The sequence below is a fragment of the Spinacia oleracea genome, chromosome 3 (assembly GCF_020520425.1).
Source record: "Spinacia oleracea cultivar Varoflay chromosome 3, BTI_SOV_V1, whole genome shotgun sequence".
Classification (NCBI taxonomy): Eukaryota; Viridiplantae; Streptophyta; class Magnoliopsida; order Caryophyllales; family Amaranthaceae; genus Spinacia; species Spinacia oleracea.
This window is the reverse complement of record NC_079489.1, coordinates 41,341,853-41,362,519: the sequence shown is the minus strand read 5'-3', so window position 1 is coordinate 41,362,519 and position 20,667 is coordinate 41,341,853. Positions and strand designations below refer to the sequence as shown.

Here is a 20,667-nt window from a genome sequence, read left to right as displayed (position 1 = left end):
TGAGATGCATTTTTGTCCGGATTAATTTTTTCTATCCTGTGACTCGAAATGGCTTTGAAAATGGGGTTAAGGTGTGGAAGATATGAAGATCTTTATGTAGGCTTTTTGGGTGGATTGAGGTGCGCGTTGTTAGTGAAGGGTATGATGGAATTATGTTTTATGAATCTGTTTTTTTTTTGTAACATTTGCATTGTTTTGGATTTTGATTTCCTTTGATTTCTTTGGGTTGCATGGATTGACTCTTTGTGATAACACTGTGACTTTTCAGGTTTTTGGGGATATGAATGGGATGGTGCGGTTTATTTTGTGGGTTTCGGGACCTGGTTCACATGGCACTATTTCAAGACCGAATGGGCCTCGTTTGTTGGACCTAGAGTGGGCCGCCTCTTTATTTTTGTATTTTGCAAGTACATTTGGTGTTTACTTAGTGTTAGAATAAAAATTTTAGGAGAAATATTACGCCTTTATTAATTTGGAAAGTAAGGAAAACACACTGAAACAAACTTGACCTATATTCTAAGGGGTCTTAGGACCATCTAAAGTCTTTATTATTTTTCTACCAATCTAAAGAACTACTAGGCGCTTTTTACTACGGTGCTCTATGTGGCTCAAGCCTTGGGTTTAGTCTCAAAAAACTTTGGTCCTTCACCGGTACTCATCTTGAATTCTATTCCTTTTGCATTGACCCACTGATATGTCTTCACCCATCCGTTCTCGATCTCTTCTAGTGTTGATGTAGGAGCGATTAACCGGGTTGGATCGAAACCTTCATCTTGTAAAGCTAGGGTAGTTGTCACAGTCTCGTCCTCCATAGGCCTCGATTCGTTAAACAATGTCCATAGAGCCTGGTCGTCCAATATTTCAGTTGTTTTAGTCTTGGTGAGGTGGGGTGAAGGAAATAATGCCCTTGGTCCAAGTATGCATTCTATGTTAAGTCTAATAAATGCGGTTCAGTATTAATTAACAAGTTAATAATTCAGTGAGATCAAGTGAGCTGAATGCCTAGCTAGAGGCCGCTTCAGTTCAAGTGGAATTAATGATATTAATCCACAGCTTACTCTTGACTGAACCCGTAGGGTCACACAAATAGTACGTAAACGGATCAAGTATTTAATGGTATTAAATACTCCATCTATGAATATTCGGAACCGACGGATCTTGGTTTCAGTGGGAGCTAAGATCGTCACAGGCAAGAAATGAATACTCCGGAAACGATGATATTGCCGGAAACGGAAATATGGATCGTATCGGAAATATGAATATTATCCAAGTCGTAGATGTTGCCGGAAACGGAAACATGGTACGTATCGGAAAATATTATTGGAAATGGAAATATTACCAGAATCAGAAATATTGCCGGAAACGGAAATATTGTCAGAATCGGAAATATTACCGGAATCGGAAAATAATTCCGGAAACGGAAATATTAAATATTTGTTCGAAACGGAAATTAATTCCGGAATCGGAAATATTAAATATTGTTCGTATCGGAAATAAATTCCGGAACTGGAAATTTAATCGGAAGCGTATCGTACGAATTAGCATCGGACGAGGCTTGCCGGACGAAGGCCCAGCACGAAGCCGGGGCCATCGCCCAGCAAGCATGCGCGCCACAAGCCCAGCGAAGGCAGCGCCCAGGCCTACCGCAAGGCAGGCCCAGCGCGCGCCAAGGGCCACGGATGCGTGGGCCGCGCTGCGTGGGCTGCTGCTCGCACGCGCATGGGCAGCCCTTGTGGCTGCCGTGTGTGTGTGAGTTTGTGCTCATGCGTGATTCCTGAATCTACAAGAGTCAGTGTATGATTAAATTTCTATTCCTAATTGGATAAATTAATTAAATAGAATTCATGTAGGATTCTAATTTCAATTAATTCGTATCCTACTAGGATTACGATTCCTTTTCCATAACTCTATAAATAAAGGCCTAGGGGTCATAATTTATACACAAGTTTCAAAGTATTCAAAAGTGAGTTTTTTGAGAGAAAATTAAAACACACATCTTGCTCATAAAGTGCCGAAATTTTCTAGTATCTTAAGGGCGATTCTAGTTGGTCAATCTTAAGGCGGATCCGGACGTGCTGTGGACTATCTACGGAGGGACGACACTTGGAGTCCTAAAGACTTGTTCTTGTTCGGTTCGGGCGCAGCTAGGGAGGGCACGCAACAAAGAGTATGCATCTAAATTATGCTATATGATTATGTGTAATTAATATGTTGTCCTGGGTTAATGGTTGTTTCCGCATGATCTATGTAATGTCATATGTATCATAACCTAACAGTGGTATCACGAGCCCCTTATTATTTTCATAATCTAAATTGCATGAACATGGTTAAATATTACAAATTTGCAAGAATTAAAAGGGGTGATTAATTTTCGTAATTGTTAATTAATTGCAAATTGCGTTTATTTAATTATACGTACGCAGTTTTTCGGCAGTTTCTTCGTTACTCATCCGAATTGAGTGATTTTTGTGTCAATTCCGCATGTAAAAGGCATTCTAAAATTTTGACAAAAATAGTATTTTTCTGCCGAACCCAGAATTCTCAAATTCGAAGCCTAACTATGACTTTTCGAAGGTTTTAGTTTTTCGAATGCAAAATTTCGTAAATTTAAGATGTTAAATTAAATATTTGCGATTCTTGTTGATAAATCTTGAATTTTTGATTGACCTACTGCATATGTTTAACAAGTTTGAATGCCTAGTCTTGTTAATTATGCAATCTAATTTGTAATTATGATTAATTTGTTGAAAATTAGAATAATTTAGAATTAATTTGATTTTCATAATTAATTGTAATTTAATTAGAAACCTATGATTAAAAACCACCATAAAAATTGTAAATTTACGATAAATTTTAAATTTTTATGACCTAGACTTGAATCCATAACAATCGGAAATCAATTGGATAATAAATTTTCGATTTTTTCGCCCTAAAATTATGAAATTAATAATATTTATTAATTTGTCATTAATTTTAAATATAAATTTTAAATTTTTATGCGATTCGTTCATATAACTTGCACGCACGAAGCAATGGACGCTTCGTGTTACCCTTAAGGGGTGTTGTATAATGCGGGCATGCGACGACGAGCAAGGGAGCTCGTCGCCCGTGCGGCACGAATGCAATGAGCAAGGGCGTAGTGCACGAGCACAAGGCAGCAGCCCTGCCTTGTGTCGTGTGCCACGAGCAATGAACGAATGGGCATGGGCGAAGAGCGAGCCAAGGCAGTCGCGTGTGGGCAGCAAGCGAGCTGCGCCACAGCGCGCGCTGCCTCGCACAAGAGCGCGCAGCCTCGCGCGCAGCGAGCGCAAGCTCGCGTGCCACGAGCGCTGCGCCCAGCATCACTCGCGCGCACAGCGCGCGATGTCGCGCGCCCAGCGAGCGATGTCGCGCGCCAGCGAGCGATGGCTCGCGCCAGCGAGCAATGGCTCGCGCCAGCGAGCGATGGCTCGCGCGCACAGCGAGCGATGTCGCGCGCCCAGCGAGCGATGTCGCGCGCCCAGCGAGCGATGTCGCGCGCCCAGCGAGCGATGGCTCGCGCGCCCAGCGAGCGATGTCGCGCGCGCGCACTGCGAGCGATAGCTCGCGTGCGATGAGCGCTGGCGCGCGCAGCAAGCACGATGTGTGCGGAGGCTTGCGATAGGGAAGCAGCAGCTATGCGACGAGCGCATGGGCTGCGCGCACATGGCCAGCAATGGCTGTGTGCGTACGGTCCATGGGCGTGCAACGCGTAGGGTGTTTGCGTTACGATTAGATCGTTTTGAATGTTTAATTTGAAAATTTCAGTTCACGTAATTTTAATTAATTTTAAAATTAATAATTTGAATTATTTTCTTGGATTTTAATTTTGAATATTATAATTATAATAAATGTTATTTATTCTAATTATTTTACTAAAATTAAAATCATGAATTAATTTAAATACGACTGAAATTAAATTAAATTTTGGATTCAATTATAAATTGATATGAGCTTTAAATTTTAATTAAATTTGTATGTTTCCGGTTGGACTAGAAATACATTTTTATGTTTAAAATTGGTAAAGCATATGAATTTATTGGTTTAAGTGGGAGCGCTTTTTAGTCATAAACTCTTGATTAGGTCTACAAATCCTTAAGGTTAAAACAACTTGATTAGAATTAATAAGGACTGAATAATTGGTAGATTATTGGTGCCCTTGATTAATTGCTGCAAATGTTTACGTGATGCATAATGCGTTTTACTAACCAGCTATGTGGGCCATTCATGATAATGAATGGGTGAATGGTATATATTGTATATGTACTGTTTTGCAGGTTATGAAGTGACTAGTATGGCCCAAATAGGATAGAAAATATGGTCTGCGTACCATTAATTTGAATGTAATTGGTCTAAAGTACCAAAGTTATTTTTCAATTCAAATATGGTCTGCGAACCATCAAATAGTTGTAATTAGTTATAGCTTATCCTATTTGAAGAAAATGGTGCCTCCCACGGAGATTTTCAAGACGGACTTTGAAGTCAAAGCTTCAAGATGAAGTCGGGCCATACTAGATCACAAATATCTTATGCATGTTTTAAGTTATTTATTGCTTTAAATATGTCTTAAAATGCATGAGATCAAAAGCTTGATTATGTTGCATGATTAAGGATTTTAGTTCACTTAAAATCTAACCAACATAGTAAGAGCCTTAAGTTCCAAACTTAAAAATTGAGTTAAAAGGTGCCATGCCAAAATATACACTTGCTTGGATATCCTTTACATCAATCTAGTAATAGTTTTCGCTCAGCGAGGTGTTACTTATTGGTCCTAAAGGGGCAAGGTACACAAATAATTGTGAGTACATGTTAGTTTTGGTGAAACTCAACGATATAAGTAAGGAGTCCTTTTATGTCGTGGCAAATTCGATAGGTTTACCTAATAAGTTCTTAGACGTACCTATCAACCAAGAATAGTTTCTAGACTATTAGCAAAAGGCTTTTGCTTACCTAAGATGTTCTAGGATTAAGTCGACAAACTGTGCTTAGTTCTTCAATGATTTTAGGATCTTGGAATCATTTTATTCACACCTGCCGGAACACATAACTTGAATAAAATGCTTAATAAACATTGAATTATGCATGTATGCTAGAATTTAAGTTTATTAAGAGAAACTGTGAATGGTTATTTATTTGTTTATTCTTTTCAATTGTAGTTTTTAATATGGCAAACAACAATCAAAACATCATCATGGGTTCTGAGCTTATGGTCAAGCTGAACCTGACAAATATTCTTGAATGGGAAGCTAAGCTAGTTGAAATAGTCAAACTCAATGGACTTGAGTATGTACTATCACATCCCATGCCAAGCTACTATGCCAGAGACATGACCCCTGAGAGATTTTACGCCTGGGATGCGGATCTCAAAAAGGTTATGAGTCTCATGCTGAACAATATCCCTGATGATTGGGCTAGAAGGTTTGTAGCCTATGAACCTTTTACGCTCATCAAGAATCTGAGGGATATCTGTCGTGGAAGTACGGAGGACAGGGACCTGAACGTCCATGAGTTGATTGAATCAATGTCTGGGCTAAAGGTTAGTTCTCCCAACAGGTGTTATAGGATGGAGGTCCAAGAAACACATGTTCAGCTCCTTCGCACTAAACAGAGGGTAGGCGTCCCACTGAGGTTCCATGTGGATCTTATGTGTTCATATTTTGATCGCCTAAGTCTACTAGGAACACCAATAAGCGAAAGGATGGCAGTCTCTGTCTTGCTCAATTCACTACACAGTGGGTTTGGTCGCTTCAAGCAACAATACCTAAGTGAACCAAGAGAAGAAACAGTTGCAGAATTTATTCACCTTGTCAGAAAGGCTGAAATAGTACTGGACTGTGAAGCCAAAGATTTACTCAAGGCTAGAAAGAGACCATTCAAGAAAGGTGGAAAGTCCAAGGGCAATGCTAAAACAAAGCAGGACAAGTCCACATCAAGCTGTCTTTATTGTGATGGAATAGGCCATTACAAAAGAGAATGTCCAAAGCTAAAGGAAGATCAGAAGAACGGAACAGTCGTTCCATCTTCAGGTATTTTCGTTATAGACTGTATACTTGCTAATTCAACTTCTTGGGTATTAGATACAGGTTGTGGCTCACACTTATGTTCCAATCCACAGGGACTAAGAAGAAGTAGAAAGATAAGCAAGGGTGAAGTCGACCTACGAGTGGGAAATGGAGCACGGATTGCTGCATTAGCCGTAGGAACTTACTATTTGTCGTTGCCCTCCGGGCTAGTTTTGGAACTGGAAGAATGTTTCCATGTTCCAAGTCTTACTAAAAACATCATTTCAGTTTCTTGCTTAGATGCTAAGGGATTTTCCTTTATAATAAAAGACAATAGTTGTTCGTTTTATTTTAAAGAGATGTTTTATGGATCTGCTAGATTAGTCAATGGACTTTATTTATTAGATCACGACAAACAAGTATATAACATAAATACCAAAAAGGCCAAAAAGGATGATTCAGATCTCACCTATCTGTGGCATTGTCGATTAGGCCATATAAACTTGAAACGCTTAGAAAGACTTCAAAGGGAAGGAATTCTAGAACCATTTGACTTAGAGGATTATGGTAAATGCGAATCATGTTTACTTGGCAAAATGACAAAGCAACCTTTCTCCAAAGTTGGAGAAAGAGCAAATGAACTATTGGGTTTAATCCATACAGATGTATGTGGACCAATGAGTACAAATGCTAGAGGTGGTTTCAGCTACTTTATCACTTTCACTGATGACTTCAGTAGGTATGGTTATGTCTACCTAATGAAGCATAAGTCTGAATCCTTTGACAAATTCAAGGAATTTCAGAGTGAAGTAGAGAATCAATTAGGCAAGAAGATTAAGGCACTGCGGTCTGATAGAGGCGGTGAATATCTGAGCTATGAATTTGATGACCATCTGAAAGAATGTGGAATTCTATCAGAATTGACTCCTCCTGGAACACCACAATGGAACGGTGTGTCAGAACGGAGGAACAGAACCTTGCTAGACATGGTCAGGTCAATGATGGGTCAGGCCGAACTTCCATTAGAATTTTGGGGACATGCACTAAATACAGCTGCACTCACTATAAATAGAGCTCCGTCTAAAGCTGTCGAAAAGACTCCATACGAATTATGGTTTGGAAAGCCTCCAAATGTGTCTTTTCTTAAGATTTGGGGATGTGAAGTTTACGTCAAACGATTAATTTCAGACAAACTTCATCCAAAATCTGACAAATGTATCCTTGTGGGCTATCCAAAGGAAACAAAGGGGTATTACTTCTACAATACATCTGAGAACAAAGTGTTTGTTGCTCGAGATGGTGTCTTTTTGGAGAAGGATCACATTTCCAAAATGACAAGTGGGAGAAAAGTAGACCTCGAAGAAATTCGAGTCGAACAACAAACTCTAGAGAATGCTCAAGATGACATTCAAGATGAAACTCAGAGATCTTTAGAAGAATCTGGTGAGAATCATGGTCAATCTAGAAATGTTACCCCGCGTAGATCGCAAAGATATAGATCTCAACCGGAAAGGTACTTAGGTATTTTGACGAACGAGAGCTATGACGTTCTATTACTTGAAAGTGATGAACCTACGACTTACAAGCAAGCTATGACGAGCCCTAGCTCCAAGCAGTGGCAAGAAGCCATGCAATCTGAATTAGACTCCATGTCTGAAAACCAAGTATGGGATTTGGTCGATTTGCCAGATGGCTACCAAGCCATTGGAAGCAAATGGGTTTTCAAACTGAAAAAGGACAAGGATGGGAAACTTGAAGTTTTCAAAGCTAGATTGGTTGCAAAAGGTTACAGGCAAGTCCACGGTGTGGATTACGATGAAACCTTTTCACCAGTTGCAATGCTAAAGTCTATTCGAATAATGTTAGCAATCGCTGCATATTACGACTACGAAATATGGCAGATGGATGTCAAAACTGCTTTCTTAAACGGCGTTTTAACAGAAACTGTGTTTATGACACAGCCTGAAGGTTTTGAGGATCCAAAGAATGCTAAAAAGGTATGCAAGCTAAAGAAGTCAATCTACGGATTGAAGCAGGCATCCAGGAGCTGGAATATACGTTTTGATGAAGCAGTCAGTGACTTTGGTTTCATCAAGAACGCGGACGAATCTTGTGTATACAAGAAGGTCAGTGGGAGCAAAATTGCTTTCCTAGTATTATATGTCGACGACATATTGCTTATCGGAAATGACATTCCTATGTTGAACTCTGTCAAGATTTGGCTTGGGAAATGTTTTTCGATGAAGGATCTAGGAGAAGCACAGTACATATTGGGCATCAAGATTTACAGAGATAGATCTAAAAAGATGATTGGACTTAGTCAAAGCACTTATATCAATAAGGTGCTTGATAGGTTCAAGATGGCGGACTCCAAGCGAGGCTACCTACCCATGTCTCATGGAATGACTCTAAGCAAGACTCAATGCCCAAAAACACTTGATGAGCGTAGACGAATGAATGGGATTCCATATGCATCATTGATTGGTTCAATAATGTATGCTATGATATGTACACGCCCGGATGTTGCGTACGCACTCAGTGCTACGAGCAGATACCAGTCAGACCCAGGAGAGGCGCATTGGACTGCTGCCAAGAACATTCTGAAGTACCTGAAAAGGCACAAAGATGACTTCCTGGTCTATGGTGGAGATGATGAATTAATTGTTAAAGGCTATACGGACGCAAGTTTCCAAACCGACAAAGATGATTTCAGATCACAGTCTGGGTTTGTCTTCTGCCTCAACGGAGGAGCAGTAAGCTGGAAAAGTGCTAAGCAAAGCACCATTGCGGATTCTACAACTGAAGCGGAGTACATTGCTGCACATGAAGCAGCAAAGGAAGCTATATGGCTAAGGAAGTTCATAGGAGAACTTGGTGTAGTCCCCTCCATTAAAGGACCAATAGCCCTGTATTGTGATAATAACGGAGCTATTGCACAGGCAAAAGAGCCTAGACACCACCAGAGAGTCAAGCATGTACTTCGTAGATTTCACCTTCTACGAGAGTTCGTTGAAAGAAAAGAAGTCGAGATAAGCAAAATTGGAACTGATGACAACATATCAGATCCATTAACTAAACCTCTGCCGCAAGCGAAGCACAACTCGCACACTGCAGCTATGGGAATCAAGCATATTGGAGAATGGCTTTGATGTCTCTGTTTAATGTTTTAAAGTTTTAGAGTTTAAATCTTTGTAAAACATTATTGGTTAATCATTCACAATAAATGAAAGGAATTCATTTTTCCATTTAATTTGTGGTTTATTAAATGATGAGTCCCTTCAACTTGACGATATATTCAAGATAGACTGTCAGGACCAGTCCTGTGACTAAGAAATGTCTATCAAGTGAACTTGAATGTCAAAGGTTGAAAATGGTCCCTAATCGGAGTTTTCTATAAAATTGGACGCATAGAAAACGTTAGACGATTAGAATGCAAGATGACTAGTAGTTCTGTTTCTTGAACTATGTGGACATGGCAATGTCATAATCATTTGCATAGATACTTACTTTGGGAAGACTAGTATCGGACAAGACCTATGAAACTTTACTGTAAGAGATGAAAGTCTGTCATAAGTAAATTTCATTAAATTATTAGACACTAAATCCTCAATACCTGAGTGATTTGAGATTACTTGTTTGAGAACTGGTTGCTTTGACGTTGACCAACCGTCGCACCGTAAAAGGAGGCTATAAAGGCAACGCTCAGGTAATCACCTATCAAACGAAGTCTAATCTCAAGATCGCAAGATTGGGATTGTCCTCCCATAAATCGGGATGAGATGCTTAAAAGTTGTACAAGGCCACTCGGAGAGCTAGAAACTGTGAAATGCATGGCCGTGCTCGGATGAATCATAGGCTATGATTATCTGTTTATTTGATCAGTTGAACTCTGAAACCGAGGAACACCTCTGGACATAATAAGGATGACAACTCTTACCTTATGTTCAAGAGCAAGCATCGAGCGACAAAGGAATTAGGAAATGCACACTTGTCCCTAAGGACAAGTGGGAGACTGAAGGAAATAATGCCCTTGGTCCAAGTATGCATTCTATGTTAAGTCTAATAAATGCGGTTCAGTATTAATTAACAAGTTAATAATTCAGTGAGATCAAGTGAGCTGAATGCCTAGCTAGAGGCCGCTTCAGTTCAAGTGGAATTAATGATATTAATCCACAGCTTACTCTTGACTGAACCCGTAGGGTCACACAAATAGTACGTAAACGGATCAAGTATTTAATGGTATTAAATACTCCATCTATGAATATTCGGAACCGACGGATCTTGGTTTCAGTGGGAGCTAAGATCGTCACAGGCAAGAAATGAATACTCCGGAAACGATGATATTGCCGGAAACGGAAATATGGATCGTATCGGAAATATGAATATTATCCAAGTCGTAGATGTTGCCGGAAACGGAAACATGGTACGTATCGGAAAATATTATTGGAAATGGAAATATTACCAGAATCGGAAATATTGCCGGAAACGGAAATATTGTCAGAATCGGAAATATTACCGGAATCGGAAAATAATTCCGGAAACGGAAATATTAAATATTTGTTCGAAACGGAAATTAATTCCGGAATCGGAAATATTAAATATTTTTCGTATCGGAAATAAATTCCGGAACTGGAAATTTAATCGGAAGCGTATCGTACGAATTAGCATCGGACGAGGCTTGCCGGACGAAGGCCCAGCACGAAGCCGGGGCCATCGCCCAGCAAGCATGCGCGCCACAAGCCCAGCGAAGGCAGCGCCCAGGCCTACCGCAAGGCAGGCCCAGCGCGCGCCAAGGGCCACGGATGCGTGGGCCGCGCTGCGTGGGCTGCTGCTCGCACGCGCATGGGCAGCCCTTGTGGCTGCCGTGTGTGTGTGAGTTTGTGCTCATGCGTGATTCCTGAATCTACAAGAGTCAGTGTATGATTAAATTTCTATTCCTAATTGGATAAATTAATTAAATAGAATTCATGTAGGATTCTAATTTCAATTAATTCGTATCCTACTAGGATTACGATTCCTTTTCCATAACTCTATAAATAAAGGCCTAGGGGTCATAATTTATACACAAGTTTCAAAGTATTCAAAAGTGAGTTTTTTGAGAGAAAATTAAAACACACATCTTGCTCATAAAGTGCCGAAATTTTCTAGTATCTTAAGGGCGATTCTAGTTGGTCAATCTTAAGGCGGATCCGGACGTGCTGTGGACTATCTACGGAGGGACGACACTTGGAGTCCTAAAGACTTGTTCTTGTTCGGTTCGGGCGCAGCTAGGGAGGGCACGCAACAAAGAGTATGCATCTAAATTATGCTATATGATTATGTGTAAATAATATGTTGTCCTGGGTTAATGGTTGTTTCCGCATGATCTATGTAATGTCATATGTATCATAACCTAACATGGGGTGCCTCATCCAAGGTGTGGCAGTCATGGAAGATTTCAAATCCTGGTTTTAGCAAGCCATCCTGAACGAAGGGTTCAGGGAAATCACAGCATGGGGGTCCTTCTCCTTCCCGAACGAACATCCCGTTAAGGGTTCTTTGATATGGGGGAAGGAGGGTGGTTTGTCTGGCCTTGTTAAGGCGTAGCCTAGACAGGCGGTCAGCAATATCTTCCTCCGTTGGTTCATAGCCTAAGCCAAAGGGAGTAGATTTGTTGGGTAAAGGATGGAATGTGCATTCCTTCTTCCTTATGCCCAATGGGGTTCCAGGGAAATAACCTTGAGCTAACAGCATTCTAGGGATAACTCGGGATGCATGTGGGTCTAGGAATGCTGGATCATAATCTTCGATGAACTGGATTGTTTCTTCCATTTGAAACCCGTAAAGGTCGTCTGCAGTTTCGGCCGTTCCAACCATAGTACAACTGACGTCGAGAGGAGGGGCGAGGATTTCTAGTATTACCCCGTTATGGTTAAGTTTAACCATTTGGTGCAAGGTAGAAGCCACACCTCCTAAGTCATGGAGCCAAGGTCGCCCCAAGAGGAGGTTGAAAGTGGGCTTGATGTCAATTATTTGAAACTCCGTGGTGCGTGCCACAGGCCCGGTTTGTATGGTGAGGTTGATTTTTCCCAATAGAAGCCTTCGGGAGTTATCATAAGCTCGTACCCCTTGCGTGGAGGTTTGGAAGTCATCATTTCCTAGCCCCAAGCAATGGGCGGTTCGTAATGGGCAAACATTGACCGCCAAACCAATATCTACGAGCGCTAGGGGGATGTTTTGTCCTTTGCATCCAACCACTAGATAAAGGACTTTGTTGTGAGCACCCCCCTCTTTGGGCAAGTCTTTGTCAGTGAAAACTATGGCCTTTTCTCCGGCATCTCTCGTGACATGGCTAACCAGTGAGTCAGGGGTGATATCTGTAGGTACTGAGATGAGGTCGAGTGAGCGAATAAGCTTTTCGCGATGTTCCTTTGAAGTACACATGAGATCTTAGATGGTAATTTCGGCTTTGGTTCTCTTTAGTTGTTTCAAGAGAGGATTTTCAATGACTTCCGCGACGGTGGTGTGCCGTCCATTCTCAGGAGTTTGCCTAACTGGGATATCGCCCATAGGAGGTGGGTGAATATCCGGTTGGTATATCCTTCCGGATCGGGTGAGGTTGTCGACCTCGGGCTCCTGAGGGGTGGTGTCAATAAGAGCATACCCGAGCCAAGTTTCAGTAAAGAGGTCCTGGCCCGACGCTTGAGATAGGTAAATATCTTCAGCATCATCATCCCACAAACCGCACACTTCTCTCTCGATTCGATCCATAGGGACCACAGCGGGTGGTGCACCTTGGGGCGTAATGTACACCGTAGGGTCGAAGTTCTCATTTTCTGGTTGGTCGAGAGAGATGTGACAAGAGCCGAGTGGGCTCTTGTTGTTGTTGGGTTTGCCAATGTTAGGGAGAGGTATCACTTCATCCTCTATGATGTCCTGGATCGTATGTTTTAGATTCTAGCAGTTTTCGGTGTCATGCCCATTTCCTTGATGGAATTTGCAGTAAGTACCTTCGACCCAATATTTTTTCTTGACAGGAGGGTCACGGGTGGGGCCTATAGGCCTCAACTTTCCTTGATTGGTTAGTCTTTCAAAGGCTTGTACCAAAGTCGACCCGAGTGGGGCAAACTTTCGGTCTCGGACCCATCTTCCAAGGCTTCTTCGGACGGGAGTCTCCTCTACGGCATGGACTTCTTGGGCTTGGGATGTGTTGCCCCTGTTGTAGGTATTGCTTTTGTATGCGGGTTTACTTTGTATTGTTTTTGCGAGATCATCCTCGATCTTTATTCCCACATCATAAACTCTTTTGAAAGTGTCAAGTCCCAGGTACCTAAGGTGCTGTCTGTAGGCCGGGTCCAGATTGTCAATGAATTTTTGGACCAATTCTGTTTCGGGAGGCCTATTGATTAGCTGGGCCGCCTGATCCCTCCATCTAGCAAAGTAGATTGTGAAACCCTCATTTTTCTTTTGCAAGAGAACTTCCAGCTCGCGCATAGTGACTTGAAAATCCATGTTCGACGAGTATTGCTTGATGAAGACATTGACAAAGTCTTCCCAAGTGGGGAAGAGCTTAGGGTCCTGGTGATAGTACCATTTGAGCGGCACAGGTTCCAAGGACAAAGGAAAGGCAGGTAAATACATGGACTTGTCCAAGCCTTTCAAGTTCATGGTATTCACAAAGCTCAATAGATGATCACGGGGATTATCAGTGGCTTTAAACTTTAGTAAGTCCGATGAACTAAACTTTTCTGGTAGTTTGCCAGGAAAAGGTTCAGGATCGAGGGAGAAGTACTTGCTCCCCATGGTTTGCTGTAGGACCATTTTTTCAATCCTCTTCTCGTTATCGAGGTCGTTTTTGGTTTGCCTAGCCGCTAAGGCTTCGTTTTCCATTTTCAGTTGGCCTATGAGTTGGGTCATTTGAGCCATCTGCTCTTGCAATTCTTCGATGGACATGTTTGAGGGTGCAAATCGAGGTTGGGGAAGCGGAGATCCTTGAAATGAGGGATGACGGATGGAGATTGGAGTCACTAAACCTGGTGTTGGCGATGTATCTTCGAGGCGCACTAACCGTTGATTTCCTGATCGGCACCAAGTGGCAGGACCAGTCCTATGCATAAGATAAGCTAAAGTTTAGGTCCCAAAGTTTCAAGTAACACTTAGTCTAGACTTCGACTCTCTCTATTGGTTTTTCACTCTTTCTTTTGTTGGTACACTTTTTAGTTTTTTCTTTTGGTCATTCTTTGGATTTTCGAAACACTTGCCCGTGTGACATTCATAATTATTAGCATGTTCGGTTTTTAGTGCCGAGCATTGTCGTCGTAGGAGGCCTAACAACGACACAAAGAGTTATTAATTTTTTACGAGTCGCTTTTGAAATCGAGTGCTTTTCTTACGCCCTCGTAGCAATTCTTTTTACGAACGTTTTTTTTGTGCTACGTATTTTCCTTTTGCGCGGGCACCGAGGCTGCTGCGCTTGACCAGAAGGCCAAGCAGCAACTTCAGCGCCCAGCGAGGGGCGTGAGAAATTCTGGCGCCCAGCCAGGGGCGTTGAAAATGCGTCCCTAGCTGGTTCTCATTTTCTGTTTGCGTCTACTTTTGTTTACGTGACTTCCATTTTGCGTGCTTGCCTAATAACGTCCTTTACGCGTTGTGCAGCGTTTGTGGGATTCGTTACAGGCCATCCCGAGCGTCGCTTATTTTTGTGGCGATCGTTCGGGTTTGCGGAACACGTGTTTCGGTATAACTCTTTGGCAAATCGGTTTATGAATGTTTGGGCAATTTTTAAGGTCGTTGGTTTTTCTAGGACAGTTTGTCACACACAATCATATATTTCGCTACACATAACTAACATTCCATCATGAGGCAATAATAATATGTCATGTAGTTTATGATAGGCTTCTATGGGTAGTTATTTGCGCCTGGCTTGGTACCGCTTCTATCGTAGATCCAACACATGCCCCGGTCGAGGTAGTGTCTTCAGCAGACGAATTTCGCTCAAGAGGCCAACTCGCAAGTGCAAGCCAAGGGGGTATGCAGGCGAGAGGGACCTAATAGGCGAGCGATTGGGTTTGGGACGGGTGTACTACTAGCGAAAGTGCCGAGTGGACAACATTCGAAGCGTATGCACCCCCCGGTTGGAGATGGGTATCCTTAGTCCCAACTCCCGAGATGAAACACCAAGGGAGCCAAGATTCGTTATGCGGTTCTGCCCGTTCACATTAATATGCTGATTTTCAGGTCGTCCCAACTTGATTGGGAAATAAACGCGGGGTAGGATCGTTTCACCCTTCGGCTATTTTGATTACCTACAAGCACGAGTATTTCCTTCACTATCCCCAGTGGAGTCGCCACTGTGAGGGGGTCGAAAAAGAACGAGGCTAATGCGTGACCTCGTCCCTCGTGGGTGTGACGCTTCTTTTTGTCAAATCAAGTGTAATTGGATTTCCTGTGAGTTTACACCCAATTGACTAGTAATATAGGAGTCGCCATTCAGTTTTTAACGACAATGAGAAAAACTGACAAAACCCGATTATCGTGACATAAAGGGAGTGCAATTATGTTTGACCACGACGGCCGTAGGTTCCCTTGTGATCCCTAGTGGTGGGGATCGCTCAACGTACACCCGCAGGGTAGAGATTGAGGGTTCGGGGGACTATAACTACCGAGAGGAGTACTCGCTCTTCGATAACTCCAGAGGCAGGATATCCTTACTAGCTCAGCATAAATAATTGAAGGGACATGCGTTAACTATTAAACTAATCTGAGTTGATTTTAATAATATGCAACATATAGTACTAGATCGAGCGCGATTATCTGATTTAGATTGTTTTAAGGGACCTAGCATGATAATCCAATTTCCCAAAAATATCATATTTATTAAGCGTGATCGAACAATCAGATTTTAGTTAGTTTAACAGTTCATAAAAGGGCGAGGAAAGCAATTAAACCATGGAAAAGGGACACATTACGACGTACCCTTGAGAGGTGCGTCACGGTTCTCAGAAAACTAACCACTTTGACTTTGCTATTTCTCCTTTTATTTAACGAATCTCAAATTATGGGACGGGATACGTTCTGTTCGATTTATGGATCGATTGCGACAGAACGGGTGATCAGTTTTGCAGCGTGAGGCTTAGGCTTAGGGGTTTAGAGTCAATACTCAGAATATAATTGTGTGTTGTGTGTTCTTTTCACGTCGAACTTAAGGCCCTATTTATAGAAAAGAGTTCGTGGAAAGATAGAATTGTAGAACTCTAATCCATGAAGAATTAGGAAAAAACACGTACCAGGTATTTTCAGCGCCCAGGCCTGGGCGCCGAAGATTTCGGCACCCAGAGCCAGGCGTTGAAATTAGGGTCTGGGCTGTTTTCCTTACTCAGATTCGGATTCCTAGAATCCGGAGTATTTGAGATTTAATTGAGTCCTTTAGTGCGTATTAACCTTGTGACGGGATGCGTCTGGGCCCGTTACGAACTCTAGGCTCGTTAGGATTTTAATTAATACGTGACTCTTTCTTTCGAATCATATTAGGAATAGGATTCTCTCGCAATTTCTATCTCATTTAGGATTTATGTTGGAGTGCAACACCTAATTCTGACAGGTTTCTATCTTTTATGACTTGCCACTTTTAACAACTACCCATTACAGCAGTTACTATTTTTAGCAGGTTTCCATAAATAGCAGGTTTCGGGTGAAATGAAAAGGGGAATTGAGATTCGTTATTTTATAGGAGTTGCGTTGTCAAGTGGAGATTTACGTTCTCATCATCGAACCTTCCTTTTCGGGAATGGGGACAAAAGTAGGTGTCTACACGCATCATTCATTGTATGTCAACTAAATTATGCTAATTGGTTATGTGATTTACATGGATTCTGACAATTATGGTTTTTTCGCATGTTTATTAGATTGTTCATAACCTAACAAAAATATCTAGTAAAAGTTTTAATAAGGATTTTGGACTTATCTTGTGGATTTTCAGAGAATCTTCCCCCTATTATGTTAGGTATCAAGGAAAATCAATTATGTCTTGAAAAGGGACATCTCTTCCAATGCACAATGGAAATATTACCTTATCTATTTCGGGCAATGTCATTTTTCTATGTGGTCTCAACCACCGTAGTTCCAATTATTCTTTTGGTCAGGTCATTGGCTAAAGTGAAATTTAGTCATGAATTAGGGCATCCCATTAGTAAGTGGGTCTGGACCGATTATAAGATTATGATATTCGTGATTGATTTGGACGTATATGTATAAATATTTCTTATTATCATATCTCTTGGCTCTTCAAAAATTTTGAATCGAATAAAGTATATACTTTGACTTTCTTGTGCTAGAACTTTATCTCGCCAGCGCCAGGCGCAGGGCTAGCGTTAGGCGCTGCTGACGTGTCACAGATGCGGCCATAGAAGGACGATGATGTCGTCCTTTCTTCGTACCAGGGCTTTGTACGAGCTTTGGAGCGTAGTGTTTTCTTGGTGGTTAAGGCAATATTTTGTGACAAAAAACTCACCTTTTGTATTCAGGTTTTGGATTTGGACTCGGTTTTACGGGAAGGGGCCCGGCATGCTCGGTTTTGTGGGTCGGCGCCCGATTTTGGATTGCTTGATGGAATTTTGATTGGAATAGGCCTTGTAAAACCAATGGAGAGGTCCATTGGGCAAGATTGTATTTAGATTTTGAACTTGAATTTTGGAAATTTAATTTTGTACCGGGTTCCGAAATGGGAACGGGCTTGGGAATTGGACTTTGGATTTTGGATTTTGGAATACATCTTAGCAATTGGGACTTCTGCATTGAGTTTTTTCAACCACCTAGCAAGGATAATGGTTTCGTCATCATCCCATTAGGGGAGACACAGATTAGGTGTCTACAGAAGCCCCCACTTTTACTAAGCGTTCGGTTAGGAAAGCGAAAGTCAAAGTTTTTGAATAGGGACGGAGAATAGTCAAGATGTTCTGCAATCAGGACCATTCTTTGTACTCTGGTACCTACACAAGAAAAGGGTTAGAAAAATGGATAAAGTGTACCTCCTTGCGACTTGATAACTCTGGTCTTTGTACGGGTTGCATTTCTTTTTCGTCTTTGACTTAGAACGGATCTTGGCATCGAAAATTTTGAATTTTGAATTTTGAACCTTGAAATTTTGAATTTGAACACCCGGAGTGAATCCGCTGGGTTTTGTAATTGTTTGAAACGCCGCCAGAGGCTTGAACCGATGGGGAATATATCCATTGGGAAAAGAGTTTTTTATTGACTCTTGGGATTTGAATTTTTTTGACTTTCCCAGAGCTTGGGTCCACTGGAAGTAGAAAGCTTAAATTTGCATATCTTTCGGACTTCATACACTTGATATATTTATCTATCATGGTTGATAGGAAAGATGTATACCCGTATTTATCGAAAAGGAGCTTGATTCGATGTTTGATTCCTGGTGCAGAAAACAGTAGCAGCAAAGTACGTACAATTAGCACGGAGGACCGCACTAAGATTTTGCGCATGCGGACTACCAGGGCTGGCGCCTGGCGTAGCACCAGCGCTTGGCGCAGGGGCTGTGTATATATACCCCCCGTCGTGCTCTTGGTCTAGCCCATTTTCTTTGCTTCTTCTTTCTCTCAAAGTTCAATTGCTCTCTCTTTTGATCTTGTTGTTCTTGCATTTCCTCTACACTTGTCCATGTAAGTATTTCCTTAGGATGGAATGTAGGATAAATTTTTGTACTTGAATCGTTCTTTTATTGTTGATGTTGAATTTTTTTCTTAAATATGTCGAATTGTGTTGAACTGTTTGAAATATAGTAGACTCTTGTACTTTGTATGAAAATTGTTTGATAGCCATCTTGAACTTGAATTGTTGGAACTTTGTAGAATACAAATTCGAATTTTTGCACTTGGAATCTTTTACTTAGAATTTGTAGATGCCGAATATATTGGGGACCTTTATGGGTCTTGTATAGGAATAGGCATGGATAGCCTAGACGTCGATGTAGAACTTGAATACCTGCTTCAGCATGGATAGCCTAGACGTTGGTGTTGACCTCGAATACCTGCTTCGGCATTGATAGCCTAGGCGTTGGTGTTGACCTTGGATAGTCTCTTGAAAAGAAGTCCCTGGCTAGACTTGTACTGCCACTGGGGATTTTTTTAGGCTATTGAATATTGTATGGGCTAGTATAAGATATCCCCCAGACTTGGATGTTGATTTTTGTATTTTGAATTCTTCTAGTATGCCTCGTCACACTCGGAGGAAGCTAGCTAAATGCTCGACCAGTCGGGCGGCTATGGAGGACGCTTCTGATAATGAAGCGGCTGAAATGGAGGTGCTCCCCTCAGGCATGACCCCTCGGGGAAGACCTAATTTTGACGGTCATGGCTGGCAGCCGACGAATCTTAATTGTATTCCACCCGAGACATCATTTGTCTCAGCGGCCACGTGTTTGCATGGTATGCCTTGTGCTCCACTTTTGAACTTGCTATTTGGATTGTATTTGTTTGTACTGACCCATCATTTTTGTAGACTGATAGGCCGGCGATCCGAGTGTTCTGGTCTCGGGAGGAGCTTTTGGAGGCCTCTCGAACCATTCTCGTGGTTGAGGAGACCCGAGGGATTTGGGCTCAAACAGGTTTTTCCACCTTCTGGGAGGCAGTCAGGGGTTTGGTGGAGACGACAGACGTCAAAGCCCGGACACAGGCTCTTTTGGAGTGGTGGTGGGACACCGGCCACTGACACGTTCCATATGAGTTGGGGGAGATTACCATCACCCCCTTTGAGTTTGCTATGATTACTGGCCTCCCGTTTTCTGAGGTGGAGGTTGCTTTTGACTCCACCTTGACATGGAGGTCTGCTGGTGTCAGGGACTTGATGGGCCCTGTTGTAGATTTGATTTTTGATAGCGACACCACTGCTTCAGTGGAAGTGATATTGAGAGGTATCGACATAGTTGGTACCACGGCTAAGCAGAAGGTTCGACTCTTCCTTCTAGCGCTCGTATGTCGGATGGTTGTCCCAGGTAGGAGCAGTTGCGTGCTGGTGGGATTCTTGAGGCCTTTAAGTGACTTGCGGGCTGTTTCGGGGCTTAGTTGGGGTAGCCTATCGTATAGCCACCTCTTGTATGAGATGAAGAATGCTTCGAGGACTGCCTTGGAGAGCTTGGTTGGCATAGCTGCCTGTGGGGAGTGTTGGAGGTTTTTGGAACTCCTTGAACTTGTACTTGTGCTTGTATTTTGTATGTTGTATTTTATGTGCAGAAGACTGATGTCTTTTTTGCTCGAAGATTTGGGCGTATGTGCATTTTCCCGGCTTGGCGCCTGCTCGCCAAGAGTTGCGGCTTACCCGTTTACTGCCTCCTGGGAAGGAGCGGAGCGCACTAGGATAACTGTAGCAGCTTTCCGCAGGGCATTGGGGGTCACGCTTTTTGAGGAGGTACATTTTTATTTTGTAGAGTCTTGTACTGGTTGTATTTTGTATATTGATGAGCTGCCTTCTTTGTAGGTGCGTTGGCACCTTCTTTTTGATGTGCCCATGCCCGCTTAGGCCGTCCGAGCCTATTTCTTGTCTAGGCAACGGGTGCTGATTCCGGGGGTTTATCGCCCCATGTGGTATCTGGGTGAGCTTGTGACCCTCCAGCATAGCATAGCAGGTCGACTTGTTCCTTTCGATCCTCCAGAATCCA

At 42.2% G+C, this 20,667-nt stretch overlaps 1 protein-coding gene across 1 annotated transcript in view; it reads right to left on the bottom strand.

Annotated features, from left to right (window-relative positions):
• Nucleotides 1–19,053, bottom strand: part of LOC130469649 (centromere/kinetochore protein zw10 homolog) — a 42,127-nt gene extending 23,074 nt beyond the window's left edge. The window contains exon 1 of the mRNA XM_056839048.1: nucleotides 19,042–19,053. Within this exon, the coding sequence (XP_056695026.1) occupies nucleotides 19,042–19,053 (12 nt within the window). The remainder of the gene's footprint in view (nucleotides 1–19,041) is intronic.
• Nucleotides 19,054–20,667: the final 1,614 nt, after the last annotated feature.